The following is a 22895-nucleotide window of genomic DNA, read 5'->3' as shown; positions in this document are numbered from 1 at the left end:
TCCGAGGCCTAAACGTGCAGGCTGAACGTAGTGACTCTTAGCAGTTCCAAAAAATGATTCATAGAACGAGAAATAACCTTGTAATTTTGATTTTAATCGTTTTTTTGGCCGCCTTTTTCCTTTACGTTTCGTACAAAGCCGAGTTCGGACAACAGAGAACACAGACCAGAAACAACAACAACAATATAGTAGGTAAGTAAACAAGTTGGAAACAATTTACGGCATTTAATGTACAACACATGACTCGTGCTCTCAGCGTTTTTAATCAAGAACACTCCCAAAACCAAAACCATTTTGAAAACGAACTTTGAAGTGAGTTGTAATCCAATTTAAATTGTTCTCTTGAGCCTGCGAAAGCTTAAAAACTCGAAGGGTCGATTTAAGGTCAACACGACGACAAGTACAGAGACGTTCTATCTACACGTCCGAACTAAGCTGCGATTTTTTTATTTTCTTTGATTTCTCAGACAGAATAAAAGGTATAATGATCCGCTACTTTTAACAACAATGAAGGTTTTTGTCAAAGTTTGTTTAAGTCCTCTCAGCCAATTCGATAAATCCATAGCGTGACGTTTCTTCCCAGTAAACTGATATCCAAATATTCATAGGGGGTAAGTTTCTAGAAAACTGTGATGCTGTGTCAGTAAGAAAGTGTTACAGGGTGATTCCTTTTTATCGACTGAGTTGATAACGTAAATTGGCCACTGTAAATAGTTTAGAAGCTGACACTTCGAGCGTTAGCCCTTCGTCATTCGCTCTGACGAAGGATTAACGCTCGAAACGTCAACTTTGAAACTCTTTACGGTGGCAATTTACGTTATCAACTCAGTTGACAATACCAAATTACCTCGACATACAAATAATTTGATTTTAACAACTGAGTTCAAAATTTTGTTAGTGGATAATAGGTAGTCGGCAAGCCAGTTAGTCAGTTAGTTAGTCAAGATAGTTTGGTCATATAACTGAGTTGACAATTTAAATTAAAAGGAATGACAAGGACTCATCCGATCCAGTCGCTAGTCAATCCAGGAGGGAGGGGTGACTCCATTGTTTCATATCATGAGCCGGCGTCGAATGATCACTGCCAGTATGACGTCACTTAGAAATATATGAAGCGCTTGTTTGGTTTGCTCAGTTTAGCGAGGGACGCCATAAGTAGTTAGCTACGACAAGGTCAATATAAGCTAGATTGCGTTATTATTAACTAATTTGCCGTCCATGCGATAGGTTTGTCAGCGTATCTACAGTCTGTGAGTTTAACTGTTTGCTATTTCGTGAACGTGATTGTGTGTAATTTCATTGATTATAAAATTTCAGGGAAGTCCGCTGACCGCCATAATGATCCGGAGCGTATCAAAACTAACGTCTTTTCCTCTGTAAGCTTGTAACAAACCGACCCAATAAATGGAGGTTTTTTTCCCCTTATTTTATGAGTTTGTACCACATGTTAATTAGGGTCAATCTAATCGGTCATTTTGCTCATCAATCCTTTTAAGTTTAACGGTGTTACTTCATTAATCTGTATTGGACAGTGGTGAGCCACGTTTTTCTTTTCGGCTTGTAGATCTTGTGTTGTAGGAACTCTGTGAGCTCCTCTATTTGACTTATCTTCGCTTGTGCTGTAACCTGCTGATTGCAAGTGTTGTAAATTATTGATTGCAAAAGGTGTGCTAATATGTGCTGCTGGCTCGGTGATCACCGAGGGCTGTTTATATATTTTGTTTGTTTTGTAAATTTGTGATTGCCAAAGACTTGTCTATTATTTAGTTGGTTTGTGTTGTATATGTGACCTCCTGTGTATATTTCCATTTTCCTGTTGTTGGCTTATTTTTTGCCTCTCATTGGAAAATATTTATTTATTTTAAAACATCAATAATCGATTTTAGTGATATATGCTGCAAAAGAATCAAGAAGTAGAAAAAAAGTAAATTACATCCTTAAAGTAAATAAAAAAAATGAAAAATTACAATATTCTTAGAGGAATGCAAACAGAAAATACATAAAGTAAACAAAATATAAGTTTTTTTCTTTTTTCAAAACACTGAGCAGTCAAACCTTTTATTTTTGTTTCAGCCTTCCCATTTACACTCCCCTGATTTTTTTGGAAAGTTGTATACAGGGTTTGTTCAACCCTTTAACCCCAAGAGTGATTGGGATCTAATTTCTCCTTAAAATATCACCCCTGAATCACACTTTCGGGTCACAAGTAAAGGAAATGATCACCGACTAAAGGTATTGATTGTTAAACAAATTCTCATCATCAGGATATGAAAAAAGTTATTGAGAACAGTAAGGAGAATATGTATACTGATATAAGAGTATAAAGGGCTGAGCAAATATTGAAGTACTGCACAACTATATCGTGATTGTGTATTTGAGACACTCTTACTTCTCGATGTTATCACTTTGGAATCTTTTTTATTTTTACTTTTTCATTTTATAAACAGCCACCATTCAAATTTCCAGTTGCGGGCCATTTTTGGACTTTAAAAAGTTCAAAATTGTTCTATCCAGAATGATAATCTGTTCTTGCTTTTTATGACATTTTGGTAAAATTATGTGCAACTAATCACTTCATATTAGAACTTAAGATTTAATCTACTTATGTTTACTCGGTATCAGCTAGACCACATCAGTCCTGTCATACATTTCTTGTGACCTTAGGTGCTATAATGGTGATAGGAAAAAGCTTTGATAAAGGCTCAAATACACTTTAGAAATACCTCTATTGCATTTTTGTTTTAGATTGCTGTTGTGTTTTTATTGTACAAAAATTGTTGAATTTCATCATCCAAGTTTTCTATTCAGAATGACGATTTGGTAAAAAAAAAGTTGGTGACAACTGTCTTTTTTTGACATAATCAGCAAAGTCCACATATTTAATATTGCAATTGAGACAGACTTGAAATTTCAAGTGGAGAGTTGATTTAAGATAACATGTAATCCATATTTGTTATCATGCGGTGGTAAACCTTTATGTTACAATCTACCTTTGATTTAAATTACTGAAATACATTTTGCGTGAGAAGAGGTATGAAATGCTGTTTGAAAGGTTGTGAAAATGAGGCAGGATCTCAAAAGTTTAACAGCATAAAATAAAACACACCCCCCACGACTTGCAATCTGATTTTGGAATTCTTATGAATTGAATATTGGAAATCTCTAAATGCGTGAGTGTGTGACGTCATACTGGCAGAGGCGTCTCAAACAATGTTTACCTTGTAGACACCCCCTCCTTCCTGTATAGAACAAAAATTTATCTTGGAAATCGGCATTCTTAATCACCTCAGTATCGAACGAACGCTTTTCATTCTACCAATTTTTTTAGATTTTCTCGTTACCATGTTCCCAACAATAGCGTAGCTCCATTTCCTGCATTTAAACACAAAGCAAAGCCTGTAATTCCTCCATTCGCTCCGACGAAGGGCTAACGCTCGAAACGTTAGCTTTGAAACTCTTTACGGTGGCCAATATACATTATCAATATTTATGATATGTTTCCATCGACAGAAAGAACACTACAATCCTGTAAACTTGGACAACTACTTTATTAAACGACGAGCAATATTCTTATTTAGGAGCGACGCCACTAGACAATACAGTGATTATTCTCAATAAACTTACTTGAGCCCACTGCAGACTATGACTTAGCACAAACACAATTGGTCTCCAAAGGTCCTTGAAATGAACAATCTCCACAGTGGGTCTCTCTCAGTAAGGCTTTCCAAACAGTCGGTCACTCCCGACAACAACAAATATTAGTACTACACGACTGAGTCCTTATAATACATCTGCAAAGTGTTCTAGAACACTCCGGAAGCTTACAACATGAGTATTTTTAGCATTCTATATCTGAACTTCTAGATATTTATCTTAGCTAGAGTTATTATCCATGATAAGACCAAATTATCTTAATACACCCCCCTACCGACGAGCACCACAGTTTGAAACTTACCCCCTCTATTAAGTTAGTAAGTCGGTTCAGTTTCATTTGGTCATTTGTCTATATTTAGAATGCAGTCTGTAACGAAGGGTTAACGCTCGAAACGTCAGCTTTGAAACTCTTTACGGTGGCCAATTTACATTATCAACTCAGTTGATTAAACCATATTATTTTGGATTGCTTATACTTCAAAATAAACTGCGATATCTGGTCTATCGTAGGTGCAGTAATTAGTCAAAATGCTGTTCTATTTCAAGCGCATGCCACAGAAAAGACGACAGAGAATTCATCTCCAAAGGTTTTCATTTATCTCACTCAAACAGAGCAATGTCTTCCTCCAACCTTGGCCTCTTCCTCCGAGATCGGCGACCCCGAGACATGTAACTGTGATGTCATAGTGCTAAGCTTTAGAAGAAAATGCCAAGTGCAAAAGACGCCTCACATCACTTATCTGTTCGATCCCAATACTGGATGGGGAACAGGACGAAATGTGCTGTATTTTGCTGTGAAAGCAAGATTCCCGAGATATCTTTATTACATTTTTCTGGATGACGATGTGGTGCTTCGTTTCAATTCATTCGCTCCGCCAGAAATGAGGAGGCATCCACCGTTTAGAGTCTTCGAACACTGGCTTCTTGATTATGAGCCTGTTGTAGGCGTTTTGGATAATCAACAGCATTATGGAGCAATCTGGGCCATTGAGAAAGGTCGGACAATATGTAACAAGACGGATAGTCCCCTTGTGATACCAACAGTATGGTTCGATGGTCTCTTTAATGCATATCATTATAAATCTATTAAGCATCTTTTCCCTTACCGCACGCAGTATGAAAAAATAAGCTGGTGGTCGCTGCATAGGTACATGTTTACTGCTGTCGAACTGATTTTTCGAGGTCAGGCATTGATGTTTGTGCCTGTTACAGCGGGTAATCCCGCCCATCGCTCATACCCAAAGTCTTTAAAGGAAATAGACACATACTGGAGAGACTACATCGACACAATTCGAGAGGAAGCTCCTCTAGTTTACAGAAATCAACCCTTATTTGAAGATTTTAAGCAGAATCTCGAGAACTACGTTATCAACACGAAAACATATTGCATGAATGTAACACGTCATCAATCTATTAAACCATACGCTCATTTTGATAGTCAGACAGAAATGTAGTTGAGGAGGTTAGTGAAGAGATAATTTCTAGCTGGGCTTTCAGTCCTTTTTTTTTTTAATAATACACATAAAAAATTACTCAGTTCTAATTGGTTAAGATAAGTGCAGTTTTCAGGTAATTCAATGCAGAAGACTGAGGGTTAATTCAGTGCAAAGAGGTAACAAACCAGATATTCTGATTGGCCAATACTCAAAGAAACTCACAGATAGCCACTCAAATGCGAGCCGTGGATGTCGCAACATTTGGATACGCTGAAAATTTGCGAGCGAAACAATGGCCGGCGTTTTAAATAGATTTTCTTTCGTCACCGAAACGACAACACAGCAGCTGAAAAACAGCTCTAACAACGAAAACCCTGTAAAAAGCACTGCTTTTTGGTTGTCGGTTTGGAAAAAGTAGTGTTTAGAGACCCAGCTTAACACATGATTATTAGCTTTGCTAGTACATAATTATGATGAGCTATCTCGTATTTTTTTCATGGTTATTATTATTACGTAATCAAATTATTTTTCTCGTGCAATGTGGAATAAATAAGCACATGTTAATTTTTTAAGACCACAAATTGCACTTGCCCTACGGGCTCGTGCAATTTTGTTAGTCTTTGAAAAAATTTACTCGTGCTAATTTATTCCAAATTGCACTCGAAATCATGTGATTGCCTATACTTATTTTGTCTTAAGTCTGGGCCCAATCCAACCCGCTCACATTTTAAGCGACTTTTTTGGTAAATTTATTTAACTGTAATAGTCTTCAAATTTGTCACTTGGTTTCAGAAATAATGATTCCATGTAATAGAAATAAGAGACACGTGACTGCCTCCCTGTTTGCTTTTAAACCGATTGGTACTATTTAATCTGAACATAGCGAGGATATATAAAGCAGGGATTCGCTATGGCATGCACGATGTTATTATACGTGCACAATTATTGAATATCTCCTAATTAAAGTAAATTAATACTTTACCGAATCTGAGGTGACTCTGCAACTTTTGTTTTGACCTCCATTTTCAAACGGAAATGAAAATCAACTCAAAGGTCGCGGAGCCACCTCAGAGTCCATTAAATTATTAAGTAATGAAGGAGAATCTACATTTCCGTCCTTGTCTATTTTGGTACTGAAAACTTTTATAACTTGGTGACCCACTGACCGCTTCACATAGTCGAACCTCTAACCTCTGATGACAGTCGGTGTACGTCATACCATTTCTATGGGCCCTGTCCACTCTTCTACGGGTATTTTTGAATCCGCAACTATCTTGAGAAGGATTTTAAAAAAATTGTGTTCACACGCATCGTATTCGAATCGTTTTAATCCTTCCTAACGTATCCGATACGTATCCGGATATCTCGAGGCTTTCTTCAATGGTGCTTGGTACTATCAAGAAACTTGAGTCTGTGATAAATATAAGCAGCATTTGTGTTTGTTTGTATTCGACATGTGTTGCTTGGAAGTCATGAAGACTAACTACGAGAAATATGTCACAATCAAAATAGAAACAAACGAAAGGCAAAGCAGAGTCATTCATTTGGACACATGATGAAGTCGAGTTAGTGCTCAAAATCATTAAGAATCAAATCAAACAAAGTACTCTGGTATTTTGAACCTCTTTCTTGAGCTATATCACTTGCCAGAAGATGCCTTGTCTATTGGTAAAGATTATCTGTGCGAAAACGGATTGGATCTAATATCGTTATTTCAGCGTTTCCAAAAATATAAGGATTCGGCCGTTTACGCGAGGCTGTATTCAATGCGGATTTTGAAAAAATCCACTCTGGGACATTGTATAATATAACATTGTACTTTGTCTGTGATCTGTCTCAGTGTTGTATAATAATACTTGTAGATGCCTGTAAACTGTTGGTGAAGCAGCAAAAGAGACGTCATCGTGTTGACTTCTATGAGACGTCTACTTTCCCAATACTAATACTGCAATCTGTACTTGCGATGTCCGTATCAAAGGGGTTCGACTGTGACTGTGAATATATGAAAATCATTTATGTGAAATCTGGTTTGAGAGATGAATATGAAAGCGATCCTCACAGTAATGAACACTACTTAAGCAATAGTGAAAATAAGGCCTGAAAATAAATTCAGGCCTTTACGGGATTTGAACTCATGAACACCAATTGCTTCCTCTATTAATATAATTTACAACAAAATTCGAAAGCACCTCACCTACTATACGAAAATGATTATTTTCCTCAGGTTCAGCGAATATTGTTGAAGAATTCCCTCGAGTTCGTCTCGGGGATTATATAACAATATTCACTTGGTCGTTGATGAATAAATGATAAATATTTAATAGGTCTGGATAGGAGCACATTCAATGGGAGCAACCTACACTTAATCATCAACTTTATCATGCTAAATTAAAACTTTCCTTGTAATTGCATCCACTGTTCTGTTACTATTGTTTGTTTTCTCCAATCAGCATTTTGTTATACACTTATTCAACTTTGTACTTTGTATAAATCAGAACTGAAGGTGACAGAAGAACTGTCGAACCATGTTTTGAAAAATTGTCGTTTATTTTCTAAAAATATTTAATACAGATTGTATAATAAAAACAACAACCTTTATTTGGTGAGAAAATATGCTCATTTATTCGATGGAAGTGAGTGTTTTTCCGTGAACTAAAACACTCGTCGAATCGATGCGAACACTTCATCCGGGAACCAAGTAGCGTACTTCTTGTATGTAACACTAGTGCGATATTGTTAGCTGCACTTAGTCGTGAGATATCGTTCTTGCCACTCGAACATATAAATTCATATCTTCTCGCCACCGTGTAATATTCTCTGTCGAGAGATTATAAACTGTTAATATTTTCTTGCTTTATATATTTGCCTTGGACATTATCTGTTCCTCGAAGCTCACAGTTATCCTCGTGCTTCGCTCTCGGAAAACTGTTCCCTTCTCGGAACAAATAATGCGCTTTAACAAATATCAGTCCATAATTTCGCACCAAATGAAGGTTATTGTTTGTATTTCATATTAGATTTGCGGCAAAGTAATGAACCTAAAATGAGTCGAACTGCTCTGAGAGACTTATGAGCATTTGTGTGCGGCAAAAACTGAGTTTTTCTTCGACTAATCTTTGGCTGGGGAAACTCACGATTCGAATCATATATTTGCCTAAGGCTTAAATAGTATCTTTCGTGGAAAAACTCAACTCTTCTGCACTGCAGTTTAACAATATTTTGGCGTTTCTTTTATTTACATAACGTGACCAAGACAAAAGCAACTTTCATAAAATTTGACCCACTTTCACTGAGGATTTGGCTTAATCATATTCACCATAATTTTTGGATATCACATATAAAAAAAAGATTCGGTAAACATGAAGGAAGAACCCTGAGAATTATGCAAGGGTTCCCACTTACATATCCTGTGAGGACGAAAATTTCAAAATGAGTAAAACATGTGGTCCAGTGACATAACTTTTTTATCACGCCTCAATTCTTTTGGAAAAAAAAAAACAAAACAAAAAAACAGTTAAATGTTTGTGTTTTCATCAGGTGAATCGGTACATTTGAAATATTTTTCAAGGTGTACCTCAGTTTTAACTTCTGATTTTATTTTTTTTAATTGGTTATTTTAAACATTTGTACCATTTCATTCTCAGATGAAGAATTTAAGCTTGAGCCGTAACAATGAATAAAGCTCTATTTCAAAATATTAGCTTTCAACCCTTCAAATTGCCTGAAATCTAACTATCTTTTGTCAAAACAGCTTTTAACCGCCAACCCTCCGACATAGTCACGTATGGGTAGAAATAGAAAGAACTGCTTAAAGAACTAAACGATACCTGCTATTCAATCGATCTTCAAGCGACATTGAATGCCTATTTGGCCATTTTTTCACGTCATAAGTTTGTTTTTTTTTTCTAGTTTTCTCTACTGGCGTCGACATGTCTTGATTCTATACGCATTATGACTGTATTAGTTTCACAATATCGAAAGAGTACGCGCAAAAAATTAGAAGTATATAATCACGGTTGAAAAGTGTAGCTTTCTTTCATACTCGGCTACTCTGTAGGAGATGGCTATTAATCGTTAAATGAATCCAATAAAGAGACAATAAAACGAATATTTTCGACATCTTTGCCAAAAAAAATTAAATGCCTTATGTTGATAAGAGGGCATTCTAAAAACCGTGAGTTTGAAAAAGACCTGACCTGCCCAGATGTTAACAAGTGTTAGTTTTATAGCGCAATTAGCCATGGCTTCTTGTAAATTGCATTAAAATTAACATCTACTTAGCCTTTTAGGGCAAGTCTGTTTTAAATAAGTGATTTTTTATTCATTGGAAATGACGAAGATCTAAACTGAATATTGCGAGTAAAACCAAACAAATTAGACAATAAATACGAAATGATGTTTTTGTTCAAAGCTTAGAAGCACGCAATACCCGACAATTTGCGACAATGTGGTCCTGAAGGAATATTTAACTCAACTGTACTGACCATCTTCATCACTTTTCTTTTTCATTTGCTAAAAATACCGACATGTTTTGAAAGTGCATTGCCGTTGGACAGTCTTGGGGAAGAACTTACATCCTCGTGTGAAAATATATACTGTTAGCTTTTACAACAATTTAGTGTTTTTATAGCGATCTCAATTACGGGGTGCAGGTTTCACATGAACTTTCAATAACTAAAACATGTTTTTGAAAGTGAGGAATGATCGATTGATGTACAGAACCAATCCGCCTGTCATAAAAATGAAATTACAGACTTTATGCATTCGGTAAGCTGTTTTTTTTTTTTGTTTTAGTGAACGTATTTCTTATCAGCCTTCCTGCTGTTTCATAAGTTTGCCATATTAATATTCATCGAAAAGTTTTCATGGACACAAATTGAAAAGGCAAATGTGATTTTTCTCTGTTTTCAAATATTAGTCACTGTCTTAAATACAGATACTTCTCTGCTTCAAAAAGTCGTAGATTGGGACTACTGTGTGTTGCTGATGTCTTTTTTTTAAAGAATTGTTCATGAAATTTTAGAAATTGCCGTATGAAATGAAAAATAATATGATAACGTCGATATCAACAGTTGAAACTAACCATAACATTGAAAATTCAAGTTGAGTGAAGCTCATAACACAGACATGAAACACTGAAGAAGAAGAAAAGATGACCTTTCTTAAAAAAATGTGGACATCGTTTGTGGAACTAAACAATAGTTACGCAGCGATAACTTACTAATATCTCCGAGTTACGTAGAGGTGCGTTTTATTAAACATTACCATGGTTCAAAAAGACAACAGTGCCACTTCATCGGCAGGCGAGAGCTGAACCGAACAAGTTCTAAATTTTCTTTAATCCAAAGATGTGATCAAAGGCCACCTCTTCATTCAGCGATATGACAATACTTAATTAGCTTAAGTAGTAATTACTTGTTGAAACCGGCTGGATGCGTTGAACGTGGCTGTACCTGGTTAATCGAAAAAAAATAATAATAATAATTGCCGGGAAAGAAGAAAAACAAATAATCATGCTTATTTACAATGAGGTTTTTTTATTTAAATTTTTTTTCGCATAGACAAATGTATACCATTCTCTGAGGTCTAAGCAGAGACAGGTTTTGCTCAAAGGGTACTCTTCGTTATTCTCGGTGGGGGTGCACCTGTGCGCAGTCCCACTTGGCTCCCGTATTCAGACCTTCCTCTTAAAGTTGTACAACCTTCGCCTTGTTGTAGGACCAAGGTCAGCAATATTAACCTGAAAATCAAGCTCAGATGATACATTTTGGCTCATTTTTTTTTTCTTTACCATTCATTTGTAGTTCACTTAACACCTGTCGTGGTTCCCTTGAAAAACCATTTTGGATTCAATAACTCAGTCACGTTCTCTACCTCGGCCTTTTTAAGACCAGCTCAAATAAATCAAAATCCAATTGGGCGACACATATCTATCTAGTTTTGGTAACGGTCATAATTTATCGCCTTGGAGGGGGTTTTAGGTTGGGAGAAAGGAAGGAGGGTGGGGGGGGGGGGGGGGGCTGGAAGATTTTGTGTTGTTGTGTCGCGATACAATTTAACTAGTCCCCTCATGAGACTCTGCAATATTTTCATGATTTCCCTCATTGCCAGTTAATCGGCAGTCAAGTTCCTATGGTCTTCCCATTCCCTCATTTCAATTTGTTGGGGACGACTGCTCTTCCCTCCGTTCCCCCTGAAAACAAGTGATCCTCCCCCCTCTTTCTTCCTTCCTGTCTTCACTAGTGAGCTAAAGGACTAAGCCAGGGGGGAGGGGGTTGGGTTGACGCGCATCACCCACCTCTCGCCCAAATTGTCCCCATCAGGATTTATTTAGCTTATCATGTTTTACATCAGATTGTCTCGGAAGAAAAGCTCTACGGCAGGTCAAATGGATGTTGTCTGACCAATTAAAATAGATTTGGCTAAACCCTTTACACCCTAACATCAGTATGAATGTTCGCCATACTGTTCTCGATACATTTCCGAGGCTGCCGCTGACCAGGAGAATTTGTTTACATGTCATAAGTTTCTCTCGTTGGTAATCATTTTCTTTGTTCTCGCGTTTGATTCAACTGAGACACTGTTGGGAGAAATAAGGTGTTAGTCACTTGCAGGGGTGAAAGGGGTTGACCCTTTCACTCCCAAGATCTAATTAGTAATTCTCCTTACTATCTGCCATACAATTATTATGATGTTAGTTCAGAGAATTTGGTATTGGATCAACTAATAATCCCATGGTTGACATTCTTCTCTATTCTCATCACCTGCCTGCTTGATATTGTATTGATATTGTAAGGAGAAATTCTGTCTTGGTCACTTGTGGGAGTGAAAGGGTTAAGAATATATACAAAACTGTGAAAATCATCAATAACGTACCACTTCGTGACCACAGTACTCTCCATTATGTAAACCTTGGCCTTATTAAGCTTCCTGACATGATTAAGTTAAGTACGAGTCTACTATTTTACGATCATATTGTAGATAAACAAAATCATCTAATTTTGCACTTTCTTTTATATCTGAGATCCACGATTATGCCACCAGAAGTACATCTTTGCAGTACCTGAACCCTAGACGCATCAGAATAAATATGAGGAGATTCTGTCCAACATATCAATACGGGAGAAGCTTACTATTATGTATTAGTTTTCTGAGTACTAATTAATATCTGTATATCGTGTGATTCCTATTCCCTCTCTTATATATATGTATCGCTTTGATATTGCTGTATGAAAAAATGTAATTTAGCGTAAAGGGCATCTAATTAGCTTGCTATATTGGGCTCCTCTCCATTTCTTTGTCTTGTTGTAATTATTCAAAGATTTTGATTGTTGAAATGGAGGAAATAATAAGAATAAGTATCTATTAACCAAGAGGACTCTCCCCAAAGAAACGCACGATTCTGCAAGCATTAAAGTCCGCCTCGTTTGGGGTTTGGGGAAAAATCAATTCATAGTTAGTTTGTGTGGGCGAAAAGTGTCAGTGATAAAATTAAACACAAATTACCATCACTAAGAACTTCATGAACAGTCATTAGCAGACCTGACTGGCTAAAGTTTGTGTGGACACCGTATCTTCATACTCGTAACATTACATTCAAACGATAATATCTTTATAAAAACGGTGGGAAATCTTTCTTAAATCCTACTCTCGTTTTCTCTCAAACTGAAAGTATTCAGCCAGAATTTCTATCAACGTTTAATTATGTCTCAATCCGAGAGGGGGTCAGCAGATTAAAATAACCATTTTCAAAACATTTCATCGATCAGAGATGAAGTCGCCTTCTGTGATTGATTACTCATTCTGTAATAAATGACACATTCCACGCTAGCCAATCGCATTAATTACGTAAGGTCATATTATTTAATTGCTCTTTCATAATGAGCCTCCTTTAAGCTTTGCTTTCTCCGCAAGTCAAAACAACCTCCTCACTATCGGAAGTTAATTTTTATGAGCTTAGGATTTCTGGTTGCTGACTGAATCTGGTAAATTATTTCAAGCGAAGTTTCATCGGAGAGAGAACTGGTTATTACCGATGAACTTTTGCTCAAATGTTTCTATGGAGTCCGTCGCCTCATCAAAAGGGCACACGCCGAAACTGAAATTGTATCACAACCCATAACAAGATAACAGAAAACACTATCAAACACGACAGCAAATATTTCTTATATTATAAGTATCTCTTCACCGCTCGGCTGTCCAACGGTGCAGGTTATTAAAAATACACTAAGTGGGATTAACTTTGTGCTAGCCTCGGGCAAGCGGCTACGGTTGAAGTAGAATTAGTCGGATAAAAGATTTCCAATTGAAACAATTAGTTTGTCGCACGTTAGACAGACTAATTACTGACAAGAGTAATTACTTCTTGACAAAATAAGTGTTCACTTCATTCGCGCAAGAAAACAGCGAGTACAACTTTGAAACCTTAGCAAAATGTAATATGCGTACATAATCCCAAGTTTGTTTGCGCGTCAAAATTTTATTGTTCAAGGGAAGTTGATGGCTTGATAGACCTGAAAGAAAATAGCGGCGTATTTTTCGCGTATTTTTCATGTTTGTTTATAATTTCCTGCGATTGCTCAAACGAACATCTTATTAACGCGAGCGGCTTCTCGCCTCTACTAATCATTTCTAATTAGGAGATGATATTAATTAAGAGGTTAATTACATATCAATAGAATTTGACAAGTCGGTAAGAAAGTCGACAATACATGTTAAACCTTTGCATCGATGCCGGCTTAATAATGCTTTACAAAGCCCTTGAGAAACACGCAAACATTTCACTAGCAAGCTCATGCCTCTTCTGTTGGAAAAACAACAATTCAACGTCCGCTAGAACACTTCAATTTAAGGCTATTAATCTCAAATGAATTTCCGTTGCTCTGTATTACTTTCATTTCCTGAGAAGGTGACAGTCTTTCGCGCAAACTAACGAAGTCGGCTCAAGAAACGCGATAAAGAGCCATAATTGCATTAATCTCCTTTAAGCTAGCCTTGGTTTAATTTCCTCTTTTTGCCAAGACGCGTGTATAATACTAGTATCATTGCTAGAATTTCCATTTCTTCATCTTGAAGCAGATAAATATTTCATTTTTTATCACCATTTCCATATCTGCGGCGGTAATGATGCAAATCGAGTCGAATTTTTCAACATCCGAAAAATTGGCATGAGTAGAAGTGGTACTTAATTGTTTCCAATTGAATGTTGCCATTGAAATGTTATCATCATTTAATTGCTCGCAGATCCTAATATCGGAGGCCAAAGATTCACAGGAGTGTTCACCGGCCGGCTTTCTAGTGAGAATGAAATGAAGGAAAACAAAATGAGAGGGTAGGCCCACGGGCAAAAGGACCATGGTCTGCTGAAGATGTTGAACGGTTTGAAACACTCTCAAATGTTGACATGAAGGATGAAAGCATGCTTAGATACCAAAGCTTACAGCCCGACGAAATTTTACGGTAACTCTCTTAAATTTGAGGAGATAACTCAACCAGTTATTTGTATGTACTCTCAAAACTTGACAACAGCGAAAATATTTGTTGATGTTGGTGACGAGCGAAGAAAAGCGGTGTTAATTAAAGAGACTTCTTTGGCCGGCGCTCGCAAGATGGCGGCAATTACGCCCAATTACTTCTCATCAAAAATGTGTAAATTTCATTATTTCGAGTTTTCTTTCTGCCCATATTATTTGCTTACGAAGATGCCGAGTCTAAGGATAAATCTACCAAAAATTTTATTTCTAAGAAAGTCTACATCACTTTGGCTTAGCTGTCAACCCAAGGTGAAGCTGCGAAACGCAAAGAAGGAATAATTTGCCGGCTCGAGCAGTTTCGCATAAATAACACTCCTCGTTTCTCATAAAGGCAGTTTAATGTTGATATAATTAGGTCTTTATTGGAGTTGTATAGGATTGTTATGTTAATCTAGATAGGGATTAATGTTAATAAATTCTAATTATATTTTACTTGAATGAATGTTTTGCTAATAACCGTGGTTGAGTATAAATCCGTTGATTGGTTGTGAAAAGCCAATCTTTACCCCAAAGAAAACCGCCAGGCAAGGATCCCTTTGCTAATAATAGCAATTTAATTTAGCAAGCCGGTCACTGTGTGAGGGGCATAATTTCCCCTGTGGGTCTACCATTCATGCTCCACTAACTAAGCCCTTCGTGATTATGAGCAAGAAACTATTGCGCCTCTGATAAGAGAGGTGGGTGAAGCTCAAGGTGGTGACAACTTCCCTAGCCCAAAGCGCTGTATAATGGAGGCCCGAAACAGCGTAGATACAACCTCTTCTAAAGAGAAACATGGCGTATTTTCCTATAGCATAAACGGCATATTAGGCCTTAAAAGCGGTTCTGACTCGATGAAAGATCAAGACGGTGAGAACGCGGGGGAAGTGATAAAGAAAGAAGGTAATAATTAAAACGTTTTTCGTCGCCGGCATCGTGTTAGCAGAGTTACATCACGCGCTCGCCAAATGTGTCCGAGTTGCTCTTTTCACATCACGAAATTTGAGGAATTGAATCAATATATTTAACGCGGATGGTAATTTGAACTGTAAACTTAACTCGTCGTTGTAGAGATTCATCTGCGTCTTCTGCTTTTTACTTTTTAAAGTTGGCTGTCAACATAGCGATCTCTTAGCAAAAGCTTGAAATCCACTAATATATGGTATGATCACCAACCTATCTAACTGAAAATAACTACCTTTTCGGAATAGTTCGAACTACGTTTTGTTCTTTGATCTTCGACTTTTGATTTGGCTTAAACTATGGCGGAAATTTAACCGTGAGAACGCTGATGCAGCGCAAAGAAATGGCCGCCCAACGGAAAAACTTCTACATCACTGATCAAAAATCATGCGCATTTTCAACAGAGTACCTTCCTAAATTCGCCAGCTTGTTGACTGTCACATACCATATTATTGAGTCGTCGAATTTTTGACAAGAAATTAAATAGAGTTTTGGCAGTTTTTAGATGAATCATGAGTTTTGCAAAAGCAGCAATAACATTCTGCCTACTTTGCTTAAAATCAGCCATTAGTAAATGTTTATGATGAGTGTTTCGCTAGCGACAAGTGTAAAGCGCTTTTAATCGAGTTTGCAGTTATTTTATTATGCAGTGATGCGATTATTTTAACAACCTCTTGCAAATGAATCGCTGAGGAACGTAGTGTTATGACTTCGTCTTTTTTCAGGGTAGTTTATATTCTCGGCGAATTTTTTTTGGCTTAATTTTTATAAACACTCCACGAAGTGAGAATTCGCACAACGATTTACGTAAATTAACATTTAAGGTATTTCTATCTTGCCTGCGTTACTCAACTTTGTCTCGTCTGAGCGCAATGTGCAATTTCAAAATATACAAACCTCAGGGAAATGAAAAATTTAATGTCTCAAAGCTCGCGATGTGTAGAGAAATAATTTTGAAGAAAAAATCTAAGAGACACGAAATTCGATCCAAACAAAGGAGGTTTTAGAAAAGTGTTGTATTTCGTAAACTGACTATATTTGTTGCTCTAAACTCTATTAGCGGTGAACACCATTTCATAGCAGCTGGTTCCATCTTGACCCTAATAACTGCTAATATTCAATTCAATTTACATCAATTTGTATGAAAGAATAGCTCATCGCTTTTCCATGCTATACAAAACGCAATCCATTTGAATAAAATCTCGCTAGGATTATTTTTCATGCACGCCCCTTCGCGATTTACGCCAATTCTGGCGACCTGAACTCTAATGATTTGGTTTTCTGGCTTGCTGCGTTTTGGCGTTTTGAATAAACAAAGCAAATGTTTAATAAATTGCTCCTTTTTAATTGTTTTCCTTCGTCTGAAACAAAGGGGCGACACAAATGAAATCGCCTCGACAATGTGGCAAAGAATGGATGCGGAGTATTCTAAATTAAGGTAGATATCTATTAACGCCAAACCGTGGACTTTCATTGGATGAAGAGCCAATATTAAGAAAAGCCCTTGAAAGTTTAAAATTTTTGTCCATCACTGTAAGAGACATAAGAGACAATCTGCCCGCAAAACTCATAAAAACTATTCTGCCCATCTGTTATAGTCAGTTTAGACAGACAACGATCGAGAAAAGTGTTTTTTAAAAACGACCGGGTTGAGTTCACCATTGGCAAAGACATGGATGTAAAATCTGGTTAGCTTAACTTTTACTCGCATTTATTAAGATTGTTAACTAGGCAACTTGTTAATAGTTGTTTTACTTTAGAATGAGTCTGATATCACCGCGCAGAGTGGTAGTTTAACTTCACTGTAGGGTTTTTAGGAAGTTGGCACCTTACAAAGAAAATTAACGGCCTAGCTTTGTAGTCTTTAACAACTCCAAGAAAACAACCACAATTTGCGGTGTTATGAGTTCAAAAAAACATTTTCCGCTTCATAATAGGGGGAGGGAAAATGCAACATTGAAAGTAAGTGAACGAAAACATTTAAAAAAGCATCTGTTAATCTACTGTCCGAAATCGCGCGAGAATTTATTTGTTTAATTTACAAGTAGAAGGTTTTGTTTTAGAGATGAAGTCCCTTACCGCATGGAATAACATTTTGTGCTTTTCCTTGTAATAGCAGAAAGCAACGCTATCGAGACTGTCTCCGCAGAACAAGTTCCGGTAGAGGGAGATGAAGAAACTGAAGAGGTGAACTCGTCGTCCGAGGACGCTTCAGCTTCAGCGAAGAAAAAGAAGACTCGCTACCGCACAACATTTAGTCAGTATCAGCTTGAAGAGCTTGAACGAGCATTCGATAAAGCCCCTTATCCGGATGTATTTGCACGGGAAGAATTAGCCTCTAAACTTGGCTTGACAGAAGCAAGAATTCAGGTAAATATAAATGCCACGTTTGAACTGGTTTCAAATATTTGTTTCCAGTAATTAAATTCGCTATCCGTTCCTCTTGCTCGAATTTGACGACTCTGTTCCGAAAAACAAGCGACAAATATATCGGTCATAGGTATTCTTTAAAATTCGAATTTTACACTCCTTCAAATAGGTACTAAGCATAGCTGTTTCAACCGAAAACAAAAGTTGTATCTAGCAAATGTTTTGACGATTCTGACAGGGTTTTTAGCGTTAATCTATCAAATCTATGAAAGTTGATGGTGGTTAGGTGTCTCAGTAAAAAAAATTAGATCGTTTGAAATTTCAGTTGACATTATCAATTTAAAGCCTTCGCTGTCTTGGCTGAGTGCAACTGCCTATCGACACATTTTAACCAATGAAGAATGCTTTATTCTTTGGATAGGAAATGTTCTATTATCAAAGTCACCGTTTCATTGCTTATCGAAGACTTTTGCTGTCGTATATCATTAACTAGTGCTTGTTATTGCATTAAATTTGTTCTCATAAAACAACTAACATTGATAATTCCAAGAACGCATTTTCCTAAAAATAAAGATCCAACGGTTGGTGATTCATCTCTGAAAACGCCAAGTTTGAACGACGTTAACTGATCAGTTCATTTAACACAAATGATATCCACGTAGATAACAAGTTTACATTTCATTTTTTGGGGGCGGTAGATTTTGCGGATGTCGGAAATGCGAGACTCAAACGAGCCGAGACGTCTCGCCCATTTATTTCCAAATGGATATCACTATCGATGTACACGATTCCCAAAATATTGTTCTGATATTTCAAATTGATATGCACTTATAAAACAGATCCTGGGACATCAGAGAGTGAAGGAAAACCTAGAATGTAAGTAAATTTTATTCTTCAACTTGTGTCTTCAGGTCTGGTTCCAGAACAGAAGAGCAAAATGGCGAAAACGTGAAAAGCTATGTGCTTTTGGAGCAGTTCCCCCCGGACACGGCATGGTTTACCCCTGGTTACACCAGGAGCCATTCTCTCCCAACACATCGTACCCTGTGACCTTCCCCACGGGTCTTGGACACGGCAATACCCCACGCGACATATGCTCGTCCTTTTACCAAGCCACAACGCATCCCATGCAGTGTTTCCGTTCGCAAGTTCCGACTGTTATGCGCCCCGGTTGTCCCGATCCTCGCGAGTGCCCTTGCTCCTGCAGCGTGCTGTCTCCTACGGGAAGCCCGTGCTTTATAACACCCCCCTACCGACTTGAGGAGTCCGGGCGAGGATTTGATGTCTTACCCGAACATTCTGGTGGAATGACGAGGGAAACTAACCGAGTCTCGAGTATTGCTTCCCTTCGCCTTCGAGCCAAAGAACATCAGATGAATATTGTGCAGATTCTCAGTAGAAAATAAAATGGGACTGAACCCAATTTCAAAATCATTTCTAAGTAGTTTTAAACAAAATTCAGAAGTATATACATAAAAGGTTCATGTGGCAGTGGCAAAGTGAATGTACGGTTTTAAGCAACAAACTTAAGACTATTAATGGCTATAACTTCGACACATTTGGTTGTCTACCAGACTTAAATGTAGTAATATTTCCGTACTTTTAATTTGAGGAACATAGCCTGCCAATGGATTCTCCAAACTGCATCTTGAGTTTTTAAAAACAACGTTAAAACAAATTTACAGCGGAAGTAACTGTAAATAAATAATTATACAATTGAACAGTTTATTTCATGCAGCTATTCGTCTTCTTGAAGTGACACAAGTGCAGTCTAATCGTCTAGTGACAGATCTAGAATTGCAGAATAAATTCTAGCACGCTGGTTCTTTATTGTGAAGAGAGCTGCGCCTTGAAAATGGAATTTAGAGTTAAAACTACTTTAAAACAAGTCAAGAAAGCCGCTGCGTAGGCTGAGTCATTGACAAATATTTACAATAAAGAATTTATAAAGGAAAACCATTTGGGTTAGAAGGAATCTAATGCTAAAAGCAATGAAAAACTAAAACAAACGGAATTCGAAAGAGTTTTAAGACCTCTCTGGTCAATTGCGAGTGAAAAGTGTCCCTACAACTAGGCAGGTACTCTTTCATTCAAGTCCAGTTTTCATGCTCAATTTCATTTTTCTTTGCCCTTTCAGTAAGTCATTCCGCATCTATTACCCAAAGAATCTTCATCTCATTCCCTTTCCTGTTTTTTTTATTTTGCTTTGTTTGTTTTATGTCTTAACTTTTTCAAAGGCATTAATAGAGTACATACTTTAAGCGCGATAGAAAAAAATCCTATAAGTACTCACTCTCTTTCAAATATTCTTCTTTTACAAGGCAATTGGTTCTCATAATTTTGCGACAATAAAAGTTATTCCCAAGCAATTTATACATATTTAAAAAAATCAGTTCAGTTGTATAAATTCATGCTCGTAACATACTAATTATTTCTACAGGTTTTTTCAAAATTTATTTTTATAATGTTATAGAACGAAACACACCTATTCTTTGCTAATTCATAAGCCACAAGTTTTTTTTTGATTTGTTCAAATCTCTTTCGCGATCTTACACAAAAGAAACGATCACAGTCACTCTGTTGAAAAGGGAAAACAAAAGATATCTCTGCTCAAAAGAAAAAAAATAAAACAGAACAATACAAACGCTGGTCTAAATTTCCCAAATAGAAAAAATCGAAAATGTGTCACCAACTGTTGTACGTGGAATTTTGCATTAACTCGTTATTCGTAAGAATTTCAATGACACATCTCATTCAAACAAAGACAAAAAGACTGATAGATGTTGACTGATTGCATTTCATAAAACTGACCTCTTAAAACTGGCGTAAAACTCGCATGTAAAAACTCCTGAAGAGAAAGATAATTAAAATTCGATTTTTGAGAACGCTAAATTCATGAGTCCTTTCCACCACACTTTATCTTGCATTTGGAAACTAGCTTTTGTCCTTATAATGGCTTTTTGCAAAACCAATTTCTTATATCGTTCTTAAAAGCACGATAAAAGGAATAATTGATTATCTTTCTTTCCTCTAGTCGTCATTGAGTCTACAATAGTTGATAACGAGCGTGTTTATCAGTAAAATAATAGAATGCCAAATACATCAAGCCAATATTTACTTAAGAGCAAGTAGATAACTGTATTATTAAAGGTCGATTAAACTCTTGTATCATACGTGGACGCAATAAACTTCTAACTTCCGCTCAAACCAAGGAGGACAAGATGTTGTCACATTTAGTTCTGATAGTTAATGCCGCCCCGTCAAAACTCTAGTTAAAGATTAAATTCATGATTAAATTCATGGATCGAATACAAGATGATTTCGTTTTGAGCTTCGAAACAGAAAAACATCTTATTGGCGCAAACTTTTAAGGAAGAATTTGGAAATATCTCGTGCGTAAAATACAGCGCGAAGCATTTACAATTTATATTCGAGACTCGATTATTTTTTTGCGCGCGAAAAATTATTTTAAATCATCTTTGGCAAGCAGAGAGCATCTCATGATATCATAAGACATGTTCTATTTTTCTTTCCTCCATACAAAAAAACAATGTGCACCCCACAGACAATTCTAATTAATGAAGAAAATTTAAAGATGTTTAGCAGTCTTGTTAAGCTTGTTTGAATGGATCACATCAAAAGCTCCCAGGATAAATGAAGGTAAGTATATTGATTTGAGACATAAGGTGCCTTGCAATTACTGAATAACTAGGTGACCTTTAAAGACTTTTTCACCAAAGCGATTCATCTTGTCAGCTTTTCAAAAAAAAAATAATAATAAGTGGCCTAGATGTTGGGCTTTCTTTTCACGGAAATTCTGATAAAAGGAAAATAAAACCACTTGGTAGTCTGTTGTAGACATGTAAACTGCAACGTTGAGTTGGTTTTAATCTAAAATGACTTTTGATCGCCAAAGATTCATCACAGAGACTTTTCAGAAAATAATATATTTCTTTTAAAAAATTTTAAAAATTAATCTATTTTACGATTGAGCAAATGTTCCTCATTCCGGAAATATATTTATTAACAAATCAAATCGTCAAGATGTTTTTTCTCTTGATTAAATTTTCTGTAACTCATTTTAACCGTATAACAATGTTGGACCTCTTTATGAAACATTCCTTGTGGCAAAAGGAGACATTCGGCGCCTAATGTCTGTGATGGGGGCATTGTGATCGAGAATAGAAACAGTTCTTCTTAAAAATCTCTCTGCTTCGATCTGTTTTTCACAGTCTAACCTTCTGAGGCCCATAGGACCTTCACACAAACCATGTTAGCGTCGACCATATTCCTGGAATAAAGAGTGCTACGGTTTTGTTTTTTTTTTCATTTATTATTTTTTTTTCGTGAATTGAAATTAAAAATATACTGATTTCAATCAGTGTTGTCAGCAATTAACAATGAATAAAACCCGTTTTCAAGTCGCTGTTTGAACGTAAACGAACTCGCCTAAATTAAAACGTTTTGATTTGCATTTCATAAACTTTGACAGACTTTGAGGCAGCACTTCAACCACACCTTTTCATAAGACAAGTAAAACTGGTATGATGAAATTTACCTCAAAGTCGAAGATTAGAATGGTTTTCGAAATTTTTCTTATTTAATCAAATTTTGAATTTTCTCTGGATAATTTCTACATATTTATTTCTCTCTTCTGGGAGGCAGATAGTTTAGAGCAAAACTCGCAAAACAATCTGAACAGTGATATCAGTTTGACATCTCTTTCTGTCGCTATATGATATATGTTGCTGTTGAACGTTCAGTTCCGAGCCCAATCTTTGCACTTAAAAGGAAATACCAGAAAAGTGACAATTTAAGGAGCTTAAATTGAAGAAACAACTACTACGAAGTTTGTTGTAGATGATATTTGGCCCAAAAGGAGCGTGGCAACCCCTTATTTACATTTTTGTTTTTCGTTTTTATATATTCAATAACATCCTAAATGTAGGGGATGCGAATT

General features: G+C 36.6%; 2 protein-coding genes across 5 annotated transcripts; both read left to right on the top strand.

The window, feature by feature from the left end:
- Window positions 1–28: 28 nt before the first annotated feature.
- LOC131792647 (uncharacterized) lies at window positions 29–5926 on the top strand. The gene is made up of 2 exons (XM_066168729.1): window positions 29–192; window positions 4165–5926. Exons 1-2 carry the CDS (start codon window positions 54–56, stop codon window positions 5106–5108), a joined length of 1083 nt encoding a protein of 360 aa, XP_066024826.1. The 5' UTR covers window positions 29–53; the 3' UTR covers window positions 5109–5926.
- A 9211-nt stretch (window positions 5927–15137) lies between these two features.
- LOC131792663 (retinal homeobox protein Rx1) lies at window positions 15138–19663 on the top strand. Of its 4 annotated transcripts, none has more exons than XM_059110072.2 (3): window positions 15138–15505; window positions 17685–17935; window positions 18847–19663. In XM_059110072.2, the coding sequence occupies exons 1-3, from the start codon at window positions 15352–15354 to the stop codon at window positions 19339–19341; spliced, it is 900 nt and encodes a 299-aa protein (XP_058966055.2). In that variant the 5' UTR covers window positions 15138–15351; the 3' UTR covers window positions 19342–19663. The 4 variants fall into 4 exon arrangements, with proteins under 4 accessions (XP_058966055.2, XP_058966054.2, XP_058966057.1 ...); XM_059110071.2 differs by having other exon boundaries at window positions 15139–15505; window positions 17682–17935; XM_059110074.2 differs by lacking the exon at window positions 15138–15505 and adding an exon at window positions 17113–17253.
- Window positions 19664–22895: the final 3232 nt, after the last annotated feature.

The sequence above is a fragment of the Pocillopora verrucosa genome, chromosome 6 (genome assembly GCF_036669915.1).
Source record: "Pocillopora verrucosa isolate sample1 chromosome 6, ASM3666991v2, whole genome shotgun sequence".
Lineage (NCBI taxonomy): Eukaryota > Metazoa > Cnidaria > Anthozoa > Scleractinia > Pocilloporidae > Pocillopora > Pocillopora verrucosa.
This window is presented reverse-complemented; position numbering and strand designations above follow the sequence as displayed.